Source organism: Chelon labrosus, assembly GCF_963514085.1.
Source record: "Chelon labrosus genome assembly, chromosome: 6".
In the NCBI taxonomy this organism is placed as follows: domain Eukaryota; kingdom Metazoa; phylum Chordata; class Actinopteri; order Mugiliformes; family Mugilidae; genus Chelon; species Chelon labrosus.
The window spans coordinates 11,601,381-11,622,658 of record NC_140342.1 but is presented as its reverse complement, the minus strand read 5'-3'; the positions used below and the strand labels follow the sequence as shown (position 1 = coordinate 11,622,658).

Here is a 21,278-nt window from a genome sequence, read left to right as displayed (position 1 = left end):
GTTTTGTGGCTGAAAACATTGCCCTGTTAATTTTTTTGAGCTGTTTTAAACCATAGCATCTCATCTGTCACCTTTCCATTTGACAGCGGCTTGTCACAGTTTACAGGCTTTGGGAAAAAAAAAAAACTCCCATCCCCCATTTCATGGACACAAAGGTGCTGCTGGGGTGAGTGACCGCTGTCTTTTTGTAAATAAGTGACCCTGTGTGTTCCCCGAGACAAAATGACCAAGAAGAAAACCTGGGAGGCTGCTGCTGCTATTAGTTATCACAAAAGCCTTGTTCCTTTGATATCCCTGCAGCCCGGTTATCAATGAAACTCAAGAGTCGAGCTTAGGCAGGAACCTGGGGGAAGATCCTGTTCACTGAGGCTTTAGTTGTATAACGAACAACGCACTCTGTGCCTCTTGATAGAAACATCAGGAGGTAGGATTATGCATATTAGCCCCCCCCCCCTCCACCCCCCCTCACTGTTCTCCCCTCTGCTTTCAGGGCTTAATGTTAACATCTGCCCACCGAGAGCCACAGATGAGACGGTGCTGAACGTCTTCCATTCAGATGATTTATCTGATCACTATAATGGACTATGCATGTTATTTCGATGACATTATAATGGAGTCTGAAGGGGAGAAAGGCTTGGGCTCTTTGGTGCTGATAGAAGCTGAGTCACTTAGGCCTACAGTACCTGATTTTCATCGTGCAGGAAAAGCAACCACTTCACAGCCTTTAATTTTTGAAGTCACTCAATTACCACTGATATATCTCTCGTTTGTGCTCAGCTCATTAATAACTGAATACCAACAATGTTAGCCGTGGTTTATTTCTGATTTCGAAATTAAAACAGACGAGCATGATTATTCACCGTCACCCGTCACTATTTATGCATTTGGACCCTTGGGCTGTTGTTTACACTATCAAACAAACCCATTTGCTGTTTAAGTGTGTAAGAGGGAGTTTGGATAAGCTACAGGGCACAAGCAGAGGTGTGGGAGCTTAGGGAGGCTGTAAATATTCATTATTTTTCATGCTCTGGGTCAGAACTATGCTTGTGTGGGCTGCGCTGGTAATATCATGAAAATTTGCAGACTTCCAGCGAACAAGGTGAGGCCACTGGATGTTCTGCGGCTGTTAAAAGCTCCTGTTCGAACAAAATGTCACCCTACACTGAGAGTAAAATGAAAGCAGATAGCTTGTGGGGATGTCAGATGTTTGTTTGGATGTTTATCATCCCTCGAGGCCTGTTACAGAGACAATCAACATTAAGGACAGGTTATTCCTCCTGTGGGTGTTAGATGTGATCCTCACCTTTAAGGTAACGTGGTTAAGGTTGATTGTTTGGGTGTGGTAGCGGCACCGTGGCCCTGAATCACTGGAAGTGCTCACAGGATGGCTCCCTCTGGTGTTCACTTTAAAACAGGGAGACACGTCAGCTGGAAAGTACTCGGGTGACAAATAAAAGGTATTCCCTAAACAAATGATTGGAGAAAACTGCATATGCATATGCATATTGCATATTAACATATACAATATGTAAATGAAGTGAACTACATGCTGTGGTTTTCTACATCAACAGTTAAAAAGATGAGAACCTCATAGAACAGATTAACTTTTAAACACCATGACGTTTTCCACGGCCATGTGACATAAGCTCTAATAACTCCACACAGTCAATAATAAAATAGTAGGAAAAATAGCATATTTACAAAATTAATTCACATGAAACATTTTCCAGGCTTCTGAAAAACAAAGAGCAAACAGTATTCAGAATCTTTTTGCATCTAAAAATGCAAATAAGAGATAAGTTCAGTTATCTTCCAGCAACCCTAGATGAACATGGGTATTATAGCTGTAAATATTCACCATTAAGAGAAAATATGTATTAATTTGTACTGAAAATAGACCCAAAGAAGGTGTCAGTTAGTTTACACCTTACTCTTACGTAACTGACTAAAAACTACAGTGCCCCGAGAAATAATTTACGCTTCAAAAATGATAATCTAAGTGTATGTAGTTGTGAACCATCTGGCAAAATTAAATGGGCTTGTTGCTAACTGTCTAAGAGAGGAGAGGTAATGGAAAGTATTGAGACCAGCAATTTGATTCAGGGTTTTTCATGAGCTTCAGTGACGTGAAAAACCTAAACTACCACCTGCAGGTAGCCGTGTATATGTAGAGGTTAGCAACAAATCAGCAATCACACAAGTTACAAGATATGGTCATTTATTTGTTGATTATCTCTCAGTACAGAAATATTTTCCTTTTTTTTTTTTTAAACATTCATTCTGTAATTAAAGTTGGCATCATTGTCTTGAAGTGGCATTAAAAGAAAGTCCAGCAGTGAAACTGCCCATCAACGTCCCTCGGATGACGTTACACACACATGCCATCTCTGCACTAGGAACTTTCACAAGACAAATAAATAGCATTCATTTAAATGTAGCACACTGACTCCGACATTCAAACAAAAACATAATGCAGCAGATGATATAAAATGGAAGCAAAAGACAAGTGCCCCGAGGCTGAAGATCTTAGCAGACGCAGCACAAAGCAGAGGTTCTGCATTTTACTGTCTGGTTAAATCACAGATGTTTAGTTGAGAGGTTACCAAGTGAAAAGCAGATTCCTTTCAAATTCTCTTGCCTGATTTTCCAATTAAGAAAGAAGGAAAAAAATATGAGTGAAAAACTTCCACACAAGTCCCATGAAAATATTATATTCATACGTCTGCGTTTCTAATAACACAGTGCACTCATTTTCCTCTGAGATGTGCAGTATGTCAATCCTGCTTAATAACAATAGACTAAAATGAACTTAACGTCAGATTTAAAAAAAAAAGAAAAAAAGAAAGAAAATCTAATGCTTGTTAACCATTACCAGCTCTCAGCACTGAGCTGTGTGATCTGTCCTCAGTGTACATGAAACATTATTGCCCCTCAGGAAAATACAAAAAGCATGGATTTTTCTGCAAACATGAACTTATTCCACAGATCAGACCAGAAACTGCTGTTACACACATAAATCTAGCGGCCTTAGAAAACAAACAAACTAGTATGTTAAAAAAAAAAAAAAAAGATTAAAAAAACAAAATAAAATAAATAGACAATCAAAAGGACAAACTCAATATTTGGCAGGTATGCACAACATCACTTTGTAAACAAGACCTAATTCTCCCCAGTCACTGTTCTGTTGGAGGAGGCGGTGGCTCCATCATTCAGGAGGAAGTGGAATACTGCATGTACTGTATTGTGTCTCCTCTGCCCTCTTCCATCTCTCCGTCTCTCCATCTACAACTTGGCTAAATAAACTAAGGGCAATTCCGGCCACTATTGATGTGAATATTGAAAAGGGGCCCATTTACAACTTGATGCATGCAAACACTAATTCAATTCCCGTCTTTATTCCTTCCAAGTACAAACTACCGGATCCTGGTGAAGAGGTTCAGCACCGAGACCGATTCCTAAATAAAAGAGGGAGACAGATAAGGAAGGGGTGACCATTACAGACATAATATCACAGACAGTTAATGAAGCCGTGCACTGGAGGGAATGTGACAAAAGGGAGAAGTGTGGAGGATAAATACCTTAGTGGATCTCATCTTACTGAAGACGTTCCAGAACCTAAGCGTTTCATCTCCAGCGCCTGTCACGATGGCCTCTCCGTCAGGTGACATGGCCTGCACACAACTCAGTATTACACACTGAATGCACAGCATTGAAATATGTGATCAGAATAATCAAAGGTATGCATGAGTAGGATATTTTTGCTTTCAAGCATTAAGAACACAGGGTGCTCGTGGATGCTGAATAATTAAAACATACAGAACATCAAATAGCTGTCAAACAGCTCCCTCTGTTTCCTACAAGTGCATGAATAAATAAAAACGAAGAATCAAACATTTTTTTTTTGGTGAGCACTTTGAAGTATTTTGGGTCACTAGTAGTTTTTGCACTAAATTGTGTTCTAATTTCCACTGGTGCTTCCAATAATTTGCTTCGGTTTTACTCTTGTAACATTGAAGCTGTAGTTGACAGTCTCTGACATAAAAACACAAACCACATATACTGACCAGGTAGAGGACTCTGTAGGAATGTCCTGTAAGTTTGGCCACCTGAGTTAGAGAGGGATACTTCCACACCAGGATTTGGTTCTGGGAATAACCGTGTGTGCTGACCTGCAGAGGAAAACATGGGCGCTGTTAGTCTAGGAGTTAGTTTGGCGTCTAATGAAATCAATATCAATTTCATGTGATTGCACATTTTCATAGTTTAGACAGATGTAACCAAGTTGAAAGATCAGAAGAAAGGAAAGAAAACTGTTTTCTAGTGAAATAATATGCTTATTTCAGACAGAAGTGATAAGAGAGTCACCAAGACATCTAACACTGACCTCTGTCTTGGTCTGCATTTAAAAACAGAAACGTGTATTCTATTTTCATTGTCCAATCAAAGACTCACCAGTTCGTTGGTGTGCTTGGACCAGGCCAGATTGCAGACCTGAGAGCCCGTGTCGGTGCACTGCAGGGGCTGGCCGGTCAGAGTGTTCCAGAAGCGGATGCAGCGGTCGGCGGTGCCGCCCCCAGAGGCCAGCAGGCCGTGCTGGTGAGGAGACCAGGCAATGGCCTTCACTGCAGCCAAGTGCTCCGTGTACTGCTGGACTGGGAGGACGCTTGAGTGGTTCCACACGAGTAACTGGAGGCGGCAGGTTGAAACAGTGAGAGGAGGAACAGAAATAGTCAGGACTCAAAACTGATACAGATGTGTAGCTGACAGATGTGCAGGTGAGATTCTGAGTCGGCATACCTTGTTATCATTTCCACCTGAGGCTAGTAGCTGGTGGTCTGTGCTCCACTTGAGCCCGCAGACTTCCTGTCTGTGTCCTTGGAGACGGCGCTCTGACTGGAGAGGCGGGGCTCTGATGTCCCGCTGCAGGATCACCCGATCACGGCTGCCAGACGACAGCTGGTCCGCATTCCATGCCAAAGCACCTGGCAGCGGAGAATGAAAGGCAGATCGAAGGGGTTGGTTACTCATTGAGCATGAATGAGAGATGTTGCTAAACAACTGCATGGACATAAATGAAGGATGTACTATTTAACACTTGCTGCTGTCTCCACCTCCATCTCCTTAGGCTCTCAACTCACCCACTCTGGCTGTGTGTCCTTCCAGGACTGAGAGCTTCTTCCCTGCTGCTGCATCCCAGATCTGAACGTAGCCTTTATGAGTGCCTACCGCTACCAGGTTACCCTAAAAATAGACAGCACATTTTGAATATCACTCAGAAAAAAAAAAGGCTTTGGTGAGTAGGCTTTACAACAGCCTTATTTCAAAGATGATAACAGACGACAGAACTCACTCTTTCTGACCAGCCCACTGATGTCACAGAGTCTCCTTCCACAGAAAGGTCACAAAGACGTGTCACCTAAAAAAAAAAGAAAAAAAGACAGATTAACATCCAGGAGACTGTCTGGTTATATCCTGGGATTGATTTAATTAAAAATATGTAGGACACACAATCAGTACAACAGTTGACTGAGAAACACAGATTTCCTGTGTTTAAGTTAACCCATCACACACACCTGGCTGGTACAGGCACTCCACAGGTATACACAAGTACCCAGTCCAACACTGAGCACGTTAAGTGAGGACCAGTCCACTAGGTTGAGGTAGAAGTCATCTTGAAGCTCTGGAGCATCCAGAACTTTGAAAGGAATTTTGGAAATCTTGCGTGTAGGTTTTCTTGGCGACCGTAGCAGTTTCTGGCTGTAATGCAAAATACAGTTTAATAACGAATGTAATATTACCTCTCCTTAGTTAAACAACATGGCATGAAACAGGTATTACCTATTACTACTGACAGGTGACAGAGAATATGGCGAGACTGTATTTCCGTCCTCTTCTGACAGAGCCCTCTTAGCACTAACAGAATACTATGAAACATAAACACATGATTATAAACACAGAAACACCACCATAAAATAATAATTGTTACACGTATGTTATCTGTTTTTACACTAAAAAGGCTCCTCTTGGCAGGAGTAGATGGCTGCAAACGACGGTCCTCTGACTGGGGATCCTGGACTTTCTCAATGCCCGCTCCGAGCAGCTCATTCTTCAGCAGAGCTGAGTAAGCCAGACCGTCCGCTGAAGACAGAGGGGAAATCAAACCAGACTGTCAAAATGATTAAGTTCAAACGTTGCGCTCCCCCTGCAATTTCTTAGCTCTCTCTCTCAGATCTCTAAAGATCAGGGAGAATTTTTCACTAAGCTTTGTTTGGTCCTTATCTCCTGTTTCCATGAGCCTGCCCAGGCTTTGCAAACACGAAAAGGTCAAATTATCTAGTTTGACTGGAGCTGACGGAGATACCTGTGGAAATGAACTGAGGAACGGACAAAACTCACACTAAAAGTGCAGCCACAACACAGAGGAATATCTGTCTTTGGGGCTGGGAATCGCAGCGTAACTTACAACCTATTACAGTCATAATAAGATCAGATAACTAGGGTGTCATACCACAGATGAATCTGCAATACACAATATACTGAAAGGCATTTGTATTTTTTAACTTCAATAGAATACAGCATGAATGAAAATAAAGAGAAACATATATTCAAAATGGTGAAACAACCATACTGCATCATTAAATTTAATCATTCAGTCTGAGTCAATTTAAGTAAAGCAACAGGTAATAAAAGTGTGGGCCAGTTAGTCGCACTAAGCCGTGCCATTAACAGCCGTGACAGTCTATCTGTCGGTGCCATTTTCCGACAGCACTGTGCAAATATCCTTTCCTCTAACTTTTCCACAATAAAAGCATCCAGCCAGTTTGCCAGTGGAAAGTTTTTACTGCAGCGTATCAAGAGCCATTACTTAAAACCACTCTGACACAGTAAACCGCAAAACAGGGCGAATATCGGAACAGAGGCTCGGGAGTGAAACAAAACAGACATTATGGTATAAACTACAAAATTACAAAGAGCTGAAGAGAGAGAAATTTTACAAACAGCAGAGCTCAGATGCTGAGGACGGTTCTGCTACTTGGTACGGCAACCGCACTGAAACACAGGCTGGAGTGGAAAGTCACATCATCACGGTTTAGTGTGTCACGACACGGCTAGTGGGAAAACCTGATTAGTACAAAAGTAATTGATTACCTTTGTTGCTGTCGGTGGTACCATCTTTGGTTTTCCTGTTTTGATTGTGCGACTTTTCAATTTCCTGTGCCAGAAAATTAAATCAAATGATCATTCTCCACCAAATCAGGAAACTTGTTGTGTAAAAAAAAAATGCAGACAAGAAACTGAAGGACAAACAGTAAGAGATATTGCACTCTCTCTGATCTTGAGAGCACTGTTCTTTTGGTAGGACAGAAAGTGAAGCCCTGGGTGTATTACAGCAGACTCACATTAATGCGGTGGAAGTTGACACTCCAGTTGGCTCCGGCCCGGGAGGGAATGAAGCGATCGCCATGCTTGCTAGGGGAGGACAGGGGGGAGCTGGTAGGTGTCAGAGATCGCATCGCTTCTACAGCTTTCTACACAAGGGAAGAGAGGAGAGAGCGTTTCTGACTGGAGGCCAAACACAGATAGGCCTTGGACAGTGATTTGAAAACCAAATAACAAAACAGGACGAGAATTTAGGCGGCAGATGGTGCATTTGTTTGAGGTGTTAACAACAGGAGGCAACGTTCACAGAAGCCTGTCATTTGGCCGGTAAGGTCTTGTTTTCGCTCAACACTAGTGACACCGTCAAATGACTGGCCCGATAAATTACTTCCCCTTCCAAAAAACAGAGAGTAACACCCTCTACACCCACCTCAAGTCCTTTATATCACCTGCCCTGTCCATGTCAACTGTGCTGGTTAACAATCCTTTCTGGGAGGGGCTACAATCCTTATAACATCAATATAGTGCCCTAATCAGAATCGTTGTTCTTTACAGTGTAGATTAGATAAGATAACTTAAGTTCATCTTTCATTTATTGTTTCAAAAATAAATAAAGCTGCTTTATGTACAAGGACAGGGGTATAGGCGATAAAAAGGGCTAAATAAATGTGTTTATTAGTTACTTACTATGGGGCTGGCGTTCTCATTTTGGATATTGATCTGTCTGAGCAGCCTGCACTCATAGTCCTGATCCATGATGCCTGGAAACAAGGTAGGGGACAACACAACAATAAAATCAGTTACTTACTCAAACAATACACTGATCACCAATACATTGTCATTAATGATTGTTCATTAACAGGCAGTTTCCGCGCTACAGCCGTGTATAAGTGATCCTTGGTGATTCAGTTTCGATAGCTAACTGAGAAGCACGAGTGTATCGTATATTATTTATTAGATTGTATAAACCCATCATTCAGTTGAAACAGATGCATGTCAGCAGTAAACTACAGAAAACAGATGGCTCTGGGAGAAATCGCTCAATGGCGACCCATAAGCCAACACAGTAACACAGTTTACAACATAGAAAATCATAAGAAACGATGGAGAAGACTGGTAAATATAATAAATAGTTAAACTCTACAGCCTTTGTTAAACTCCCAATACGACAAGCTAACTGAGGGTAAATCCGTTAGGAAATGACAATGACATTAGTTACAGTGCAGATGATCAGCTGCGGGTGGGCTCAGTGTAATATGCTAACAACAGCACTTAAATTGTCTTGGTGAAAACTAGCACGGTGTAACTTTAAAGGTACCAGAACAGCAGGGATTTGGTAGTACGTACAAGAAAACAAAAAAACCACTTGAGCTTACTATCGTCGATCTGTTACCCTTGCAATGAAATGCACCAGAAACCAAGTAATCCAATCAGCCAGCATAGAGAGCTATGCTACTGCTAACGCTAGCTCAGCTGGCTGACCTAACGTAGGATACGCTAGCTCTCCGGCTAATGCATTGTAACATTGTTTGTTCACAATCTACACTTGTATTAACACCTACCGGCTCCCCAGAAACGCCTCCCCTTTACGCGCTGTTTAGGTTTTTCCTCGGCGGAGGCAATTCCAGTTGAAATGAGTCGTTTTATGTCCCTTTCAAGGTTAAAAACAAAACATACAAAACACAAATGTTTTCTTTTGCCGAGCGTTCAATTTGGGCTCGCTAAGCATCACGGGAAGGATGTGACGTCACTGTTTTTGAATCACACATTTTTAGGTTGCTACGGAAACGTGTCTCACACATAGCGCCTGCTCTGCTCCCCGCTGTTAACATCATGGATGTGTTGTAGAGGGATGTGATCCACGCTAAATGCCTCTGCCAAAAGATAAAACATTTAATTTACAGATCATTTACAGGCCAACTAAGCCAGAAATTAGTGGCAGCAGTTTTGGTCCCTATTATAGCTTATAATAATTAACAAATGAAAAGTGGATGGTTTCATTGTTTTAGGTATTTCATGAGCATCCGCATTGATACATTTCTCTTTTGTTTTTCCACTGCTTCACATCGGCACTTTATTATTTACTTACCTTTTATTGTGTTTTTTAAAAATGGACCTCCGCTACTGCACGTTAACCGGTCCTCTTTGAGATTTGAATTGGACTGGCCGTGATTGAATACACACACTTTTAAAAGTTCCAAGTAGCACTGTAAAATATTTTCATTTCGATGAACAGATGAGACACTGCGTGATTTTACAGTATCTTTCAAATGGCTTTATTAGTATAAAAAGAGATGCCAGTGAATCATGTGGAACATAAAGTAAAAACAGACTAGACACATGTGCAAAAGCATTAAAATGAAGACACATTCAATGATATATGATCTTTGTGGGTAGACTCTGGACTATTGAATAAATATTCTACCAACTTGCAGGACACAACAAAGCCTTATAGAGAAATAGAGAGCATATTACAATGTCCTGAAACTATAAATGAAACTGACTGGTTTCCCAACATGGTCCAACAGCTTACTTAAAGGAATCTGATACAAAGTGCCACAGAAAAGGTACAGTAGGTTCAAGTACATCTGATTTTAAAAACCCTGAACACCCTGTAATATGTGCAAAAGTGGAGTTTTTAAAACTAAGCAATCTAAATGGGCTACAAGAAAAATACATGTCAGGACAGCAAAAATAAGTTTATGTGTTTGTTTTACAAAAATTGAGCTTAACATGTGGCTCAACTCAGCAGATCATGATGTTTATATTAAGACAGTAATACTGCCAAAGGTTTTTAAATTAGAGTGTTAATCATAAACTTCTTCAAACTAGATTTACTAGATTAACACTGGTTCATACCAAATGTTGATATGTCCTGGATTAACACTTGTTAAACGCAGAGATGCTCATATTACCAATAGTCCAGAATGAAAGTCACAGCCCCCAGCCTAAGTACAATCAGTGGTTCTTAAAGATCACATTGACAGAAGATACAGCATGGTCAGTAGAAAATATACTATAAAACATATCTATACAGACATATGAAGTCTAAAAATTACAAAGAAAATATAAAATTCCCTAAACCAAACAGAAAACACCGTTAGCTGAAAATGACAATAAGGAATAATGTAAGCAGTAACTTCACATGGCCTTGGGTACTAAATTAACAGGGTGTACATGAAATGCCATGGTTTGAAACCAATGTGGAGTAAATGCTGGAATGGCAGAGTCAACTAAAACGACAAAATGATATCTGGACACCATCTACAGGGAGGCGGTATCTCTAGGCGTACGTTGCAGACCATTGGTGACCTGAAAGCGAGTTTCATCTGATATGCCGTATTGCTCTAAAGGGTCCTGTGGAGAAAGAATGCAAAGATTAAAGACTAGCTATTGAAGCAGAATCAAACTTTATATTAAATGGTTAGTTCACCAGAATCGCTCACATAGCTAAGAACAAACACACAACAAAAAATATTTTCCTTCTTAACCCCAGTGTTGTCTACTTATGCATACAGTCTGGGTTTTACTTGTGTGGGATCTCCAATTTCAAGACTTTTGGGTCCACTCCAACTCCAGAGAAGGAACTGTCCCCTTGGACTAGGAACCTTTGGAAGCACTTTGGAGAGCTTTTCACTGCAGGTCCCAGATTCCTTAGAAAGTATTTTTTTGGGTAGAAAAGTGGCTTTTGTAAAAGACGACTGTTTCTGTCGAAACATCTGGGTCATCCTGAGCAACCAGGACATAGTTTCTAGAAAAACACCATGCTAATTGAACCTTTTTTGTTTGCTTCATGTGTTTAAGAGTAAAAAATAAATGTCATCTGAGAAAATGAATCTCAGCACTGGAGATTTCAACATTGCCAAACAAAACCCAGACTATCATCTGACTGATATGCATTCAACTATCTACACATCTCTCTTCTGTACTTCAGCAGGTGAGGCACAAACAATGCCAGTGTAATTCATTCCCATGGCATGACACGGGCTGATAATAACACCATCCGTGTGGCATTTAGTGCACCGACATGCCGCTGTGAGGGGTCTTACCTTCCCAGTGAGCCTGTGGATTTCAGTTCGATAGAATATCAAATTCTTCCTCATGAACTCATAACTGCAAGAGATGAGACAACATATTAATTTGAGATCTGGCTTTGGAATAATGAATCAAGTCTGCAAGAAAGCTTGTAACAGTAAAAGTGTACATGATTAATAATTCTTTGGTTCAGTACACATCGTGCAAACCAATTCACTACAGTTTTATTATTCTGTTATTGCCTTAATACAGAATATATTGGCATTTCTGAAATACTTAAGTGCCAGTTCCACCCCAGACAGCAACCAGGAAGCTTTGGCTGTATGTTAATTGTTAGGTGAACTGTTAGCTGGACCAGCTCATATAGCTCTGCAGACTAATACAAAGTCATCCGTGCTTTTATCTCTCCCACACTTGACTATGGCAATGCTCTTTATTCTGGTGTCTGCAGGAGAAACATCCAAAGACTGCAGTTAACACAACAGGCTACTGCCAGGCTTTTAGACTGTACTATTACCTAAACCTTTGCTGCCCTTAACTGGCAACCTTTGAGTTTTAGACTTGATTTGAAGATTTTACTGCTTCTTTTTAAAGCCTTGAGGGAACAGCGTCCTGCCTACATCTGCTATTTGCTAACTCCCTCAGATTATTTCCTGAGATCCTCCAGCAGGGCCCTATTAATGGTTTTAAAATTTTGACATGTCAACAGAGGAGACCGGGCTTTTGCTGTTAGGGCCCTTAAACTGTGAAAATTCCTGCCTGGAGATCGTAGGCATGCAAACTCTGCATTCTCTTTAAAATACTTCCTTGAGACTTATTTTTGTTGTATGGCTTATATATTTATCATGTATATAACTACTATCTAGTTATTATTATCTGGCTAATATTATTAACATAAGCTGTAGATATAAGTAGAAAAAACAAATGTAAAACTTTAAGATCCGACCATTTTTGCCTCGTGTTTCGGAGCATTATCGTTCCTCAGTGAGACAAGGCTGAGTGGTGATGGATCGGCAGAAAGCCGTTCAACACAACAAATAACACTGCTGACATTGTGTGTCTGGAAACTGCAAAATCATCTGTGACAGTTTCACCCATGTGAGTCTGTTACTTGTAGCTAAAACACAACATGAGGTTGTCACACAAACAGAGTTCAAACAGCATCGCAAAGCAGATTCAGACAAAAGCAATGTTCATATCATTTAGCTTCACGTACGTGACATATTTAGTTGTAGAGAATACAGTTCTCGATAGGAGCATAGCTTTCCAATTAAGCTGGAAGAATAATAACACAATGCCTCTTTCTTTGACCATTTGTAGCACTCATAACACCTGGCTCAATCTTTACTCGTAAACTTTTTTCAAAATGAAATACATACTTTAGAATATAAAATGTAAGACAAATATAAATGTACATCCCAAGTTGACTATATCTAGTGTAGTGTCTTCAAACTCCAATATTCACTCACTTTCTAACTAATTAATTACAGTAGTGAAAAGTAATTCTAATAACAGTCCTGCCCTAAGTCTTAGCTCCATTAAGGTTACGGTATTTAGCATTTGTTTAAAATAACCGAGAGAGCTCTTGATAAAAGTGTGCATTCATTTTGGAGGCTGTGGTTTGTAGTTCTACTGAATTATATTGTGTTGTACCAAGACGCGTTTCTATTATTCTGACAACCTCATTTTAGCCAGTGAGCCAGGCTAAATAACAGAAACACTTTGGATTTAATTCAGCAACAGCACCTCAAGCTACATCCTCCAAAATGATCAGACAGTTACCGAACATTTTAACGGTAATGAAGGGAGATTTAGTGCAGGACTGCTAAATTAGATTAATCTTTTAGATACAGTCTATGATTAGAATGCATTTTTCGTCACTAGTGTGTCTGAAGAAATGGCAAATGAGTGTATTATTACTAACTTAATGATTGACTTTTGATGGATTGCCTTTTTCAGTTTTTATTTGTTCTCTATTATTAATCAGTTAATGTTGTAATGAGTAAGAAAAAAATGTCCTTCTTACCTCGCTTTGATAATCGAGTCGACCCACTCTCTACACTGCTCCTCAGAGCCACACTCAAACAGGTACTTCCTCTCTGCTTCATCCAGGAAGGCTACACACAGAAATTAAAGTCAAGTTAAGAGCAATAGGTTTAGCTTCCTGATTGGTGACGTATTAACAGATTCAAGAGCATCAGCACAGACATACAAACTCACTCGCTGACAAAGAGAACTTGAAAGCAGACAGAAAGTGTGTGTTACAGTCTGTGAAATGAGGAACTGTGAGGATGCTGTGGCTCACCAATAGAGAAGGTCTGTCTGTCCTCTATCTCCACCCGACACTGCTCCAGCAGCAAAGCTCCAATCGGCTGGCAAAGAAATAAATACTGACTTAATTTTGATTCAGCACACTTGTGTAGTCTTTTACAACACGTTGCTTTATCATGAGATACGTGGAAGAAAATTTGATGTTAAAAAAACAATATAACAAGACAATCAAAACATGCAGCATGAGCAGGTGAATAAATATTGATTCAACTGACCTCCTCCTCATCAGTGCGGAAATAAAAGAGGAAATTGACGACGAGTTTCACCAGCCTCTTTTTTACAACTGTGTAATAAAAAGAAAAGAAGAAGACAGTAAACTCATCTTTACAATGCAGTCACATTGTGCAGTTTATGATAGGTGACATGAACAGGATCCATCTCTCTTCACATTAGCTGCCGTTTACAAGAAATGAAACGGAAGTGATAAGTGCTGTGTTACCGTCTCCTTTCTTGGGACCTCGCATCCCGAGTTCAGCTGCCATCTCGGAGGGCTGGCGGCTCAGGGCGACCAGCTCCTTCTCGTTAAAACGCATCACGGTGACTGACGCAGGTACACACGGTTTCGAGCCACACGGACAGACGCAGGGACAAGGTGGCTAATGCCGACACATTTCTCCGGCCAAAAACATAATAATAGAGTTGGGTAAACGCAGTGCAGCCTTGTAGTTGTTTCGTTTATATCCTCGAGTTCACGTCGCTGATTCGTTATCTGACGTCCTCGAAATGTGTCGGACAGTGTTTGGTCATTTCTGCGGTCAAGTAAATACAGCTGTGTCGGACTTCTCCCTCATGCCACACACCGGACACTCACACACCCCTGTCGGTTGGCTAGTGACACTACTCACTGCTAACACGGTAGCCGGTGAGGGTCAAACCAGGCGAGCGGCACCGTTAATGGAGTCGAAAGTCGACCGTCTGCAACATGTTATAAAATGTAATCACTGGGGAAAAAAAAATATATAATAAAAATGAATAAAATACACACATTTAGACCAAGACAGTCTAAAATTTACAAAAATGTCTTCCGCTCCAGTCCAGGAGGTGGCGGTAGCACAGTGCAGCTGCTATTCAGGGGAGACGGAGCGCATGCGCACTACAAATTTCTGCTGGCGTGATCCTGTCGTTTTGGAGTTGGTGAGTGTTTCACACAAAGTAAACCGATTGTAATATTTCTGTATGCATAGTTGTGTTATCGTGTGACCAGATAAACAGATATTACATACTACGAACTACCTCTATTTTACTCTTTGTTCGTTTGTTAAAGGCTAACCATTACTAGCTAGTGACACAATTAGCTTAGCATTAGCATTGCCACAATTCATTCAGTAGCTAGCGTAACTGTATGCTAGCGTACTGTAGCTAACTCGACGTTGTAGGGATAATATTTTTCATTTGCGATGTAAAGGGATATATTTTCACTTTGTGCTGCCGTAACTTAAGACATGTGCGACTGAATAACCGTGTTTTTACGTTTTTGCTTTATTTCTCAGTATTTACACTAATGCCTTGCAAGGGTTAGGAAGTCGCCATTCATAATGTTTGGTCAAAATGAACGTAATGCAACCCAGTGTTTGTTTTTTAATTTTTAATTTTATTTAGGCAGCTTTTTCATTTAACGTTGCACAACACATAATACACTGATTAAATATGTCATTTCACCAATAAAGTTACTCTAAAAATAACGAGTGAAGTTCGTAGTGTTGATTACATAGACGGCCTAGTGTAACTCTCTGACTACTACAGTGTTGTGCCACAATCTACGGGTCCATAGTACAATATTAACACTAATTGTTATTTTTATTCTGTCCCTGACATAATTATTTGTTTTATTCTGTCACAGATCATCAGGAGGGATCTGTTTGGGGTAATCATCCAGTTTTCACTGGATACTCGGGTGTAGGTGTGATAGTGTCCATCAATTTGCCAAGATGGATTTCCAGCATCGAGCTGGAGGGAAGACGGGGAGCGGTGGGGTGGCGTCTGCCTCTGAGAGTAACCGTGACAGACGAGAGCGGTTACGTCAGCTGGCCCTGGAGACCATTGACATCAACAAAGACCCCTACTTTATGAAGAATCATTTAGGATCATATGAGTGTAAACTTTGTCTGACTCTTCACAACAATGAGGTGAGGAGGCACAGAAGTGGTATTGGTTTTCGTTGTTTGTCTGGTTTGAAAAGAAACATAACAAACTGCCCTCTTCTGTGTTACAGGGAAGCTACTTGGCTCACACGCAAGGAAAGAAGCATCAGACGAACTTGTAAGTCCACATGGTGTTTCTACTCCAGCATGTGGCAGTGCAGGGCTGTTGCTTTGTCTGTTGCTATCTGGTTCAGTTACTCTGGTGTTTTACCATAACATTTGCAGGAATCCATTTTATAGAACAAAAGTTTTTGGATTTGAGTTGGTCTCACCTACTCTCAGTGCAGGACTGTGTTTGTCCGCATGTTTGTAATGCAAAGAAAACATTTTAGATAAGAAGTTGTTCAGCTGAGCTACAGAATATTAGTTCAAACAAAGCAAACTTTGTTTTCTCTGCTTCAGTATGCAGTTATCAACACCATGAGATTATTAACAATTAAAATATTAATAATTGTTTTGACTTCTCAGAGCACGGAGAGCAGCTAAAGAAGCTAAAGAAGCTCCTGCTCAACCGGCACCGGCGAAAGTTAAAGTTGAGGTCAAGAAGTTTGTAAAAATTGGTCGACCAGGATACAAAGGTGGGTCAGCTGTGTGTTTATTTAGTTTATATTGATAGTAGTTTCACTGCAGATGTGTTTCATTTTAACATGTGTTTTTCTCTTTTTAGTAACCAAACAGAGGGACCCAGAGACAGGACAGCAGTCTTTACTTTTCCAGGTTAGTGTGTTCAGTGACAAACCTTTTGTGAAATCGGTTAAACTCTGTAATAAAAGAATAGTGTCTCATCTTTGAAAGTTGAAACAGCTATTTAGTTGCTCTAGCTTCTCCAATCCCACTAAGCTAGTGCTGCCAATTTTAATCTTACGGCGTCTCAAACACCTCTTCATGTAAAATCCAGTACTCTGTGTTTGATAAAGGACATTGTTTTTTTTTTTTATGGAGGAGCTTGGTTGTGATTTACGTGCTACAGAGCCCGTATCAAACCAAAACTACATGCCACATTTATTGTTGGTCACTTTCATGTGACTTTTTCCCTGAATTAAGGCGACAGATTTAGTGGTGTTTATCAAATAAAGAAAGCAGCTGTATATGGACACTGGCTCACAAGATACAAAGCATCACCTCTGCTCCATTTTTTTTGTTCTTTTTCTACAATGACTAAAAGTTATTTCTAGTGACTTGCATCTGACTGTAAAAAAGCACTCACTGTAAACTACCTGTTCTCGTTTTTCCCTCCATCAGATTGACTATCCAGAGGTTGCTGAAGGAATTGGACCCAGGCATCGTTTCATGTCTGCTTATGAGCAGCGCATCGAGCCCCCGGATCGTCGCTGGCAGTATCTGTTGTTGGCTGCTGAGCCGTACGAGACTATTGCCTTCAAGGTAAGCTGGACCTGCACCTATTGTGTCCTTAAAATGGTTTTGTCTTGGTGTAATGTAACACTGATACGTTTGCTCTTTAAGGTCCCCAGTAGAGAAATTGATAAAGCAGAAAACCGCTTCTGGACCCACTGGAACAGAGAAACTAAACAGGTATGGAGACGTATTATTTATCACAAAGACAACAACGTATAATACACCTGTATGTTTTAATCTTTCTTTTATGGTTTTCCTCCCAGTTCTTCCTGCAGTTCCACTTCAAAATGGAGAAAGCCATTTCCCAGTCCACTGGTCCACCACCTCCTGCCAATGTGAAACGCCCCCCTCCGCTTATGAGTGGAGTCGGACCTCGTCCACCAAATGACTCTCTGCCCCCTCCTCCACCAGGAGGCATGCCTGTTCCACCTCTCCCACCTGGTGCCCCAGGTACCCACCAGATGCCCCACCAGATGCCCATGCCCCCCATGCCAATGAGGCCGCCCCCTCCAGATGTTCTTACAATGTCTAATAATTGATCCCCTGCCAGAGGTTTATGATTGCTTCCTTTCACGGTGTACAGTCACGCTGTCCTGCCCGTCTAGAGTGTTTCTCTTTAGATAATGCAGGTACATTCAGCTTTATTGTTTCTACAAATGTTTGAGATCCACATTCATTTGATTTTTACGCAGTTGTTTTCTTTATCTGTCTGTGACTGCAGCAGTATAAATATGACCACACTCTTTTATACTAGCTCAACTTTTAAGGTGTTTTTGTAATAAAAAGATGTGGAGAAATAAAACATTTGAGTCTGTGCTTCTACAGAGACATCACACGGTAAGATGTATTGACAGTTCCTGAACTATTCAAGCTGAAGGTTGCCAATCAGGATTAAAAACTTGACTGAGCAGCCGCTCATTTAAATGAGCTAGACAGCCCAGATTGGACAAATTAGTGACGATTGTTAGTCTTGATTTTAAATTGACTTTGGTAAATCTCTCCCAGCTTCATACTGCTGACATTTAACCAAGCTTGTTTGGGCACAATTTATTGGACGTCTCTCTTTCAAGACCAGGACAATCGTGGAACTGATCACATGGACATTTCAAATAAAGCAGACAACAAATTCCCTAAAACTGCAGTTGTCCTCGCAGGTAATCACACACGCACAAAAAAAAATCACATCTGTCCAAGACAAAGGTGTAACACAATGCTGCTGATTGTGTTCTGTCATTTAAGTGTAGGCACATTTTCTTTTCTGAAAGACAAATTACCGCTCTTGCAAATGTCACCTAATAAATTCAGCTAAAACGGTTTAGAAAATAAAGTCTGCCACAGTAGACATTTTCAAGTCATCCTTTTTGAGTATTTTTCTTTTCCTTCTTTTGCTGTGATTTCTTATTTTTCTTGGGGACTGTCTCCTCTTCACCTTCATCATCATCTTCATCCTCTATTTCAGGTTCCTCCTCTTTAGCGCTCTCTTTCTTGACTTTGATTTCTTCATCCCTGGCTTTCTTGGCTCTCCTCTCCTTTAATTTACTGTCTCGTTGCTTGATGAGTTTTTTGTCTGGCAGTGGCTTGTTTCTGAGACCTCTTGACCCTCGTGCTTTTACTCCCCTCTTTGATTTTCCTCTTCTGACCCCATCGTCGTCATCATCATCCTCTTCTTCCTCGTCATCGTCGAGATCTGGCAGCCACCAAAACATGACCTCCCACAGAGATGTCTCAGGCTACAGTTGGATGATTGCAAAGAGTTGATTGGAAAATAATAAATCCTAAACGTGTTCAGACAAAACCAAAACACATTTACCTCTGGTGGTTGACCTCTGTGCCGTAGTGTCCCTGACCGTCTCATCGTCAGTCCAGCTTCTTCCTCTGCTGTCCTCTGACCCCGTAAGGTTTCTGTTTTGTTTTTAATTTAATCAATACCATTCAGTCACGACAGGTGTCTTAAGTTTTGTATCTGAGACCAACAATCATTTGCTAGTTTACTTGCCGTGGAGTCTCTGAAAGCCTGAGGTGAGCACCAGGATGGTAATGGCCACAAAGAGACAGCGGTTCAAAGTGACATTCTCCCATGGTGCTTGGATTTCAGTCAGGTTCTGGATGGACAAGGTTTTGCGCAAGGATGCTGAAGGAAAGACAAGTGAAGGAGATGCTCGGCCACACCTGGTAACATACTTAAATGTTCAAAGCTGACAAGAATTGAAATGACTCACTTGTTTTGGGGATGCTGGGTTCTCTGGGTACCGTCTTGGGTTCTGCCCTTGGTTGCTGCGGAACTGGAGACATTTCCTGCTGAAGAACAACTTGTTTCTTAACAGAAAAAGATTTACAAGTGCAGTAACATTTTCTTCATGTTGGTCATTTTCCATCTTACCTCTCTGATTTTCCTGGTGGCGTACATTTCTGGAACAGACAGATCCAGATTTAGTGAAGGGTGATCCCATAAGAATAAACGAAAAACAACACCCCAAACAAACATGTCCTCAGTCTGGAATTCATTATTATACATAAATTCATGCTGACTGAACATGTTTTATTTTTTTATTTCAATATGAGTTGACTGCACTGTAGTGTATAATAACGTACTGTATATTGATTTACAAGACAACAGCTTCACCAGCAACTGCACCTTGGTGCAGCTTTGAGCTAAATGCTAACATGAGCATGCTAGCCAGTGACAAACATGCAGACAGACAGTAATATATAGATCTTAGTTTAGCATGTTAGCATGCTTACATTTGCTGCTCTGTCACCAAGTACAGCTGAGGCAAGAATTTGATAACAAACCAAAATATTGTCCAAATTAAAATGTCAACCATATGATGGTGTTTGATGAAACGTCAGTGGACAATGAAAGTTATTGTAGTTGATCCTGAGGGCGATGTAAACCCGTGTACTCAATCTGAAATCAGTTTACCCTCTAATAACATAATAACAGTATCTAGAGAAACACTGACATGGAAGTCATAAATGTCATGTGATTTATCCCCCGAGAACCAAGACAAATCTATATTTTCAGTCTGAACTAAAGTGGTGGCAAATGCAAAGTATATTCTTTTCTGTCTATGGGATTTTGTGTGATAATCATGTGACAGCCCAATGCGTCGTGAAATGATCCATCCAGCATGGCGGAGGTTCATTATCACTGTTGCCTATGACCAGGGGTCATATTTCAGTGGCTCCCTGAGCTGCTAGTTACATGTCTTACAATACATACACAACACACTGAATGAAGGCACCTCTGTGTAGGCAGATTTAGCGTGTGTGTGTTTATTTATGCCACCTGGTCTGTGGATCGGTCGGACAGGCTTCTGTGGAGGAGGATCTGCTCTTGATGGCCCCAACTCCTCCTCAAATGTCTCATAGCTTTCTTCCATTCGTTCCCTGAGAGAGAGAGAAGGATGGAAACTTAGTTTGTTTTTAAATGAATCTGCAGATTTAGACCTGTGTGTTTCACCTAAGTCGATGGATTGTTTCTATTCTTTAAAATATGTTTGTTTTACTTGCCAGCTGTTAACATTTGAAAGAATGCTGGATCTTAATGCCACTAAAGTTGTTCTTATCAGTATTCTTCCCTTTGTGCCATAGTTAAAAAGTTTTTCCAATGTCTCATCAGAATTCGGTTTTTGCCAGACAAAATGATTCAAGTAAAAGGTCAACTTCTCCATTTTCTGAATGAAACTGAAGCAGTTTCCTGACCTTCACATTTACAGAGGAATGCTGCAAGGCTCTTATGTCTTACATGACATTTCTAAACGGACATTGAGCTAATGTCCTTGCAGCCCTAAAAATAGATAAAGCAATGCCACAGTAGAGACAGATGGATACACACTGTCTCTCTCTACACAAAAAGAAAAGGCCCGATGTTACTGTTATGTCTCTGACTAACCCTCTTCTGTGATGAAGCCTAACCTCTGGCCCTGACTGAAACGAGGACCTACCTGCCTCGACATTGGCGGTCCCTTGGGCAGATTCTCGGGACCTTTGTCACAGAGCCGTTGTTCCTCCGCAGAGAAAGCAGCAGAGTCA

The 21,278-nt window shown here is 40.9% G+C and overlaps 4 protein-coding genes across 5 annotated transcripts; 1 reads left to right on the top strand and 3 right to left on the bottom strand.

Annotated features, from left to right (window-relative positions):
* Window positions 1–1,965: 1,965 nt before the first annotated feature.
* LOC311489793 (fizzy-related protein homolog) lies at window positions 1,966–9,135 on the bottom strand. The gene is made up of 14 exons (XM_084547062.1): window positions 8,943–9,135; window positions 8,068–8,141; window positions 7,401–7,529; window positions 7,150–7,213; window positions 6,008–6,138; window positions 5,839–5,924; window positions 5,574–5,757; window positions 5,351–5,416; window positions 5,139–5,241; window positions 4,798–4,982; window positions 4,453–4,686; window positions 4,065–4,169; window positions 3,579–3,671; window positions 1,966–3,455 (listed from the first exon to the last, which is right to left on the bottom strand). Exons 2-14 carry the CDS (start codon window positions 8,134–8,136, stop codon window positions 3,414–3,416), a joined length of 1,491 nt encoding a protein of 496 aa, XP_084403188.1. The 5' UTR covers window positions 8,137–8,141; window positions 8,943–9,135; the 3' UTR covers window positions 1,966–3,413.
* Window positions 9,136–9,340: 205 nt separating this feature from the next.
* plekhj1 (pleckstrin homology domain containing, family J member 1) lies at window positions 9,341–14,575 on the bottom strand. The gene is made up of 6 exons (XM_084546882.1): window positions 14,186–14,575; window positions 13,962–14,029; window positions 13,721–13,787; window positions 13,442–13,532; window positions 11,430–11,493; window positions 9,341–10,737 (listed from the first exon to the last, which is right to left on the bottom strand). The coding sequence occupies exons 1-6, from the start codon at window positions 14,277–14,279 to the stop codon at window positions 10,645–10,647; spliced, it is 477 nt and encodes a 158-aa protein (XP_084403008.1). The 5' UTR covers window positions 14,280–14,575; the 3' UTR covers window positions 9,341–10,644.
* A 249-nt stretch (window positions 14,576–14,824) lies between these two features.
* Window positions 14,825–18,444, top strand: sf3a2 (splicing factor 3a, subunit 2). Of its 2 annotated transcripts, XM_084545932.1 has the most exons (8): window positions 14,825–14,880; window positions 15,587–15,872; window positions 15,959–16,005; window positions 16,356–16,465; window positions 16,555–16,604; window positions 17,130–17,270; window positions 17,352–17,420; window positions 17,507–18,444. In XM_084545932.1, exons 2-8 carry the CDS (start codon window positions 15,675–15,677, stop codon window positions 17,780–17,782), a joined length of 891 nt encoding a protein of 296 aa, XP_084402058.1. In that variant the 5' UTR covers window positions 14,825–14,880; window positions 15,587–15,674; the 3' UTR covers window positions 17,783–18,444. The 2 variants fall into 2 exon arrangements, with proteins under 2 accessions (XP_084402058.1, XP_084402059.1); XM_084545933.1 differs by lacking the exon at window positions 14,825–14,880 and having other exon boundaries at window positions 15,480–15,872.
* A 151-nt stretch (window positions 18,445–18,595) lies between these two features.
* Window positions 18,596–20,634, bottom strand: LOC311489884 (uncharacterized protein; the record flags this gene model as incomplete). Its single annotated transcript, XM_084547194.1, has 6 exons — window positions 20,533–20,634; window positions 19,624–19,652; window positions 19,463–19,538; window positions 19,240–19,374; window positions 19,054–19,145; window positions 18,596–18,973 (listed from the first exon to the last, which is right to left on the bottom strand). The coding sequence occupies exons 1-6, from the start codon at window positions 20,624–20,626 to the stop codon at window positions 18,596–18,598; spliced, it is 804 nt and encodes a 267-aa protein (XP_084403320.1). The 5' UTR covers window positions 20,627–20,634.
* Between the last annotated feature and the right edge of the window lie 644 nt (window positions 20,635–21,278).

What these genes read in the sequence shown, in the direction of transcription:
- LOC311489793 (XM_084547062.1), bottom strand. Translation starts at nt 8,136, where the DNA reads ATGGATCAGGACTATGAGTGCAGGCTGCTCAGACAGATCAATATCCAA. An exon ending in ATGAGAACGCCAGCCCCATA is followed by an intron (nt 7,530 to 8,067) that starts GTAAGTAACTAA and finishes TCCCTTGTGTAG; the next exon opens with AAAGCTGTAGAAGCGATGCG. An exon ending in GGAGTGCCTGTACCAGCCAG is followed by an intron (nt 5,417 to 5,573) that starts GTGTGTGTGATG and finishes TTTTTTTTTTAG; the next exon opens with GTGACACGTCTTTGTGACCT.
- plekhj1 (XM_084546882.1), bottom strand. Translation starts at nt 14,279, where the DNA reads ATGCGTTTTAACGAGAAGGAGCTGGTCGCCCTGAGCCGCCAGCCCTCC. An exon ending in TCCGCACTGATGAGGAGGAG is followed by an intron (nt 13,788 to 13,961) that starts GTCAGTTGAATC and finishes TTTCTTTGCCAG; the next exon opens with CCGATTGGAGCTTTGCTGCT. An exon ending in GACTCGATTATCAAAGCGAG is followed by an intron (nt 11,494 to 13,441) that starts GTAAGAAGGACA and finishes CATCTCTTGCAG; the next exon opens with TTATGAGTTCATGAGGAAGA.
- sf3a2 (XM_084545932.1), top strand. Translation starts at nt 15,675, where the DNA reads ATGGATTTCCAGCATCGAGCTGGAGGGAAGACGGGGAGCGGTGGGGTG. An exon ending in AAGAAGCATCAGACGAACTT is followed by an intron (nt 16,006 to 16,355) that starts GTAAGTCCACAT and finishes TTGACTTCTCAG; the next exon opens with AGCACGGAGAGCAGCTAAAG. An exon ending in ACGAGACTATTGCCTTCAAG is followed by an intron (nt 17,271 to 17,351) that starts GTAAGCTGGACC and finishes TTGCTCTTTAAG; the next exon opens with GTCCCCAGTAGAGAAATTGA.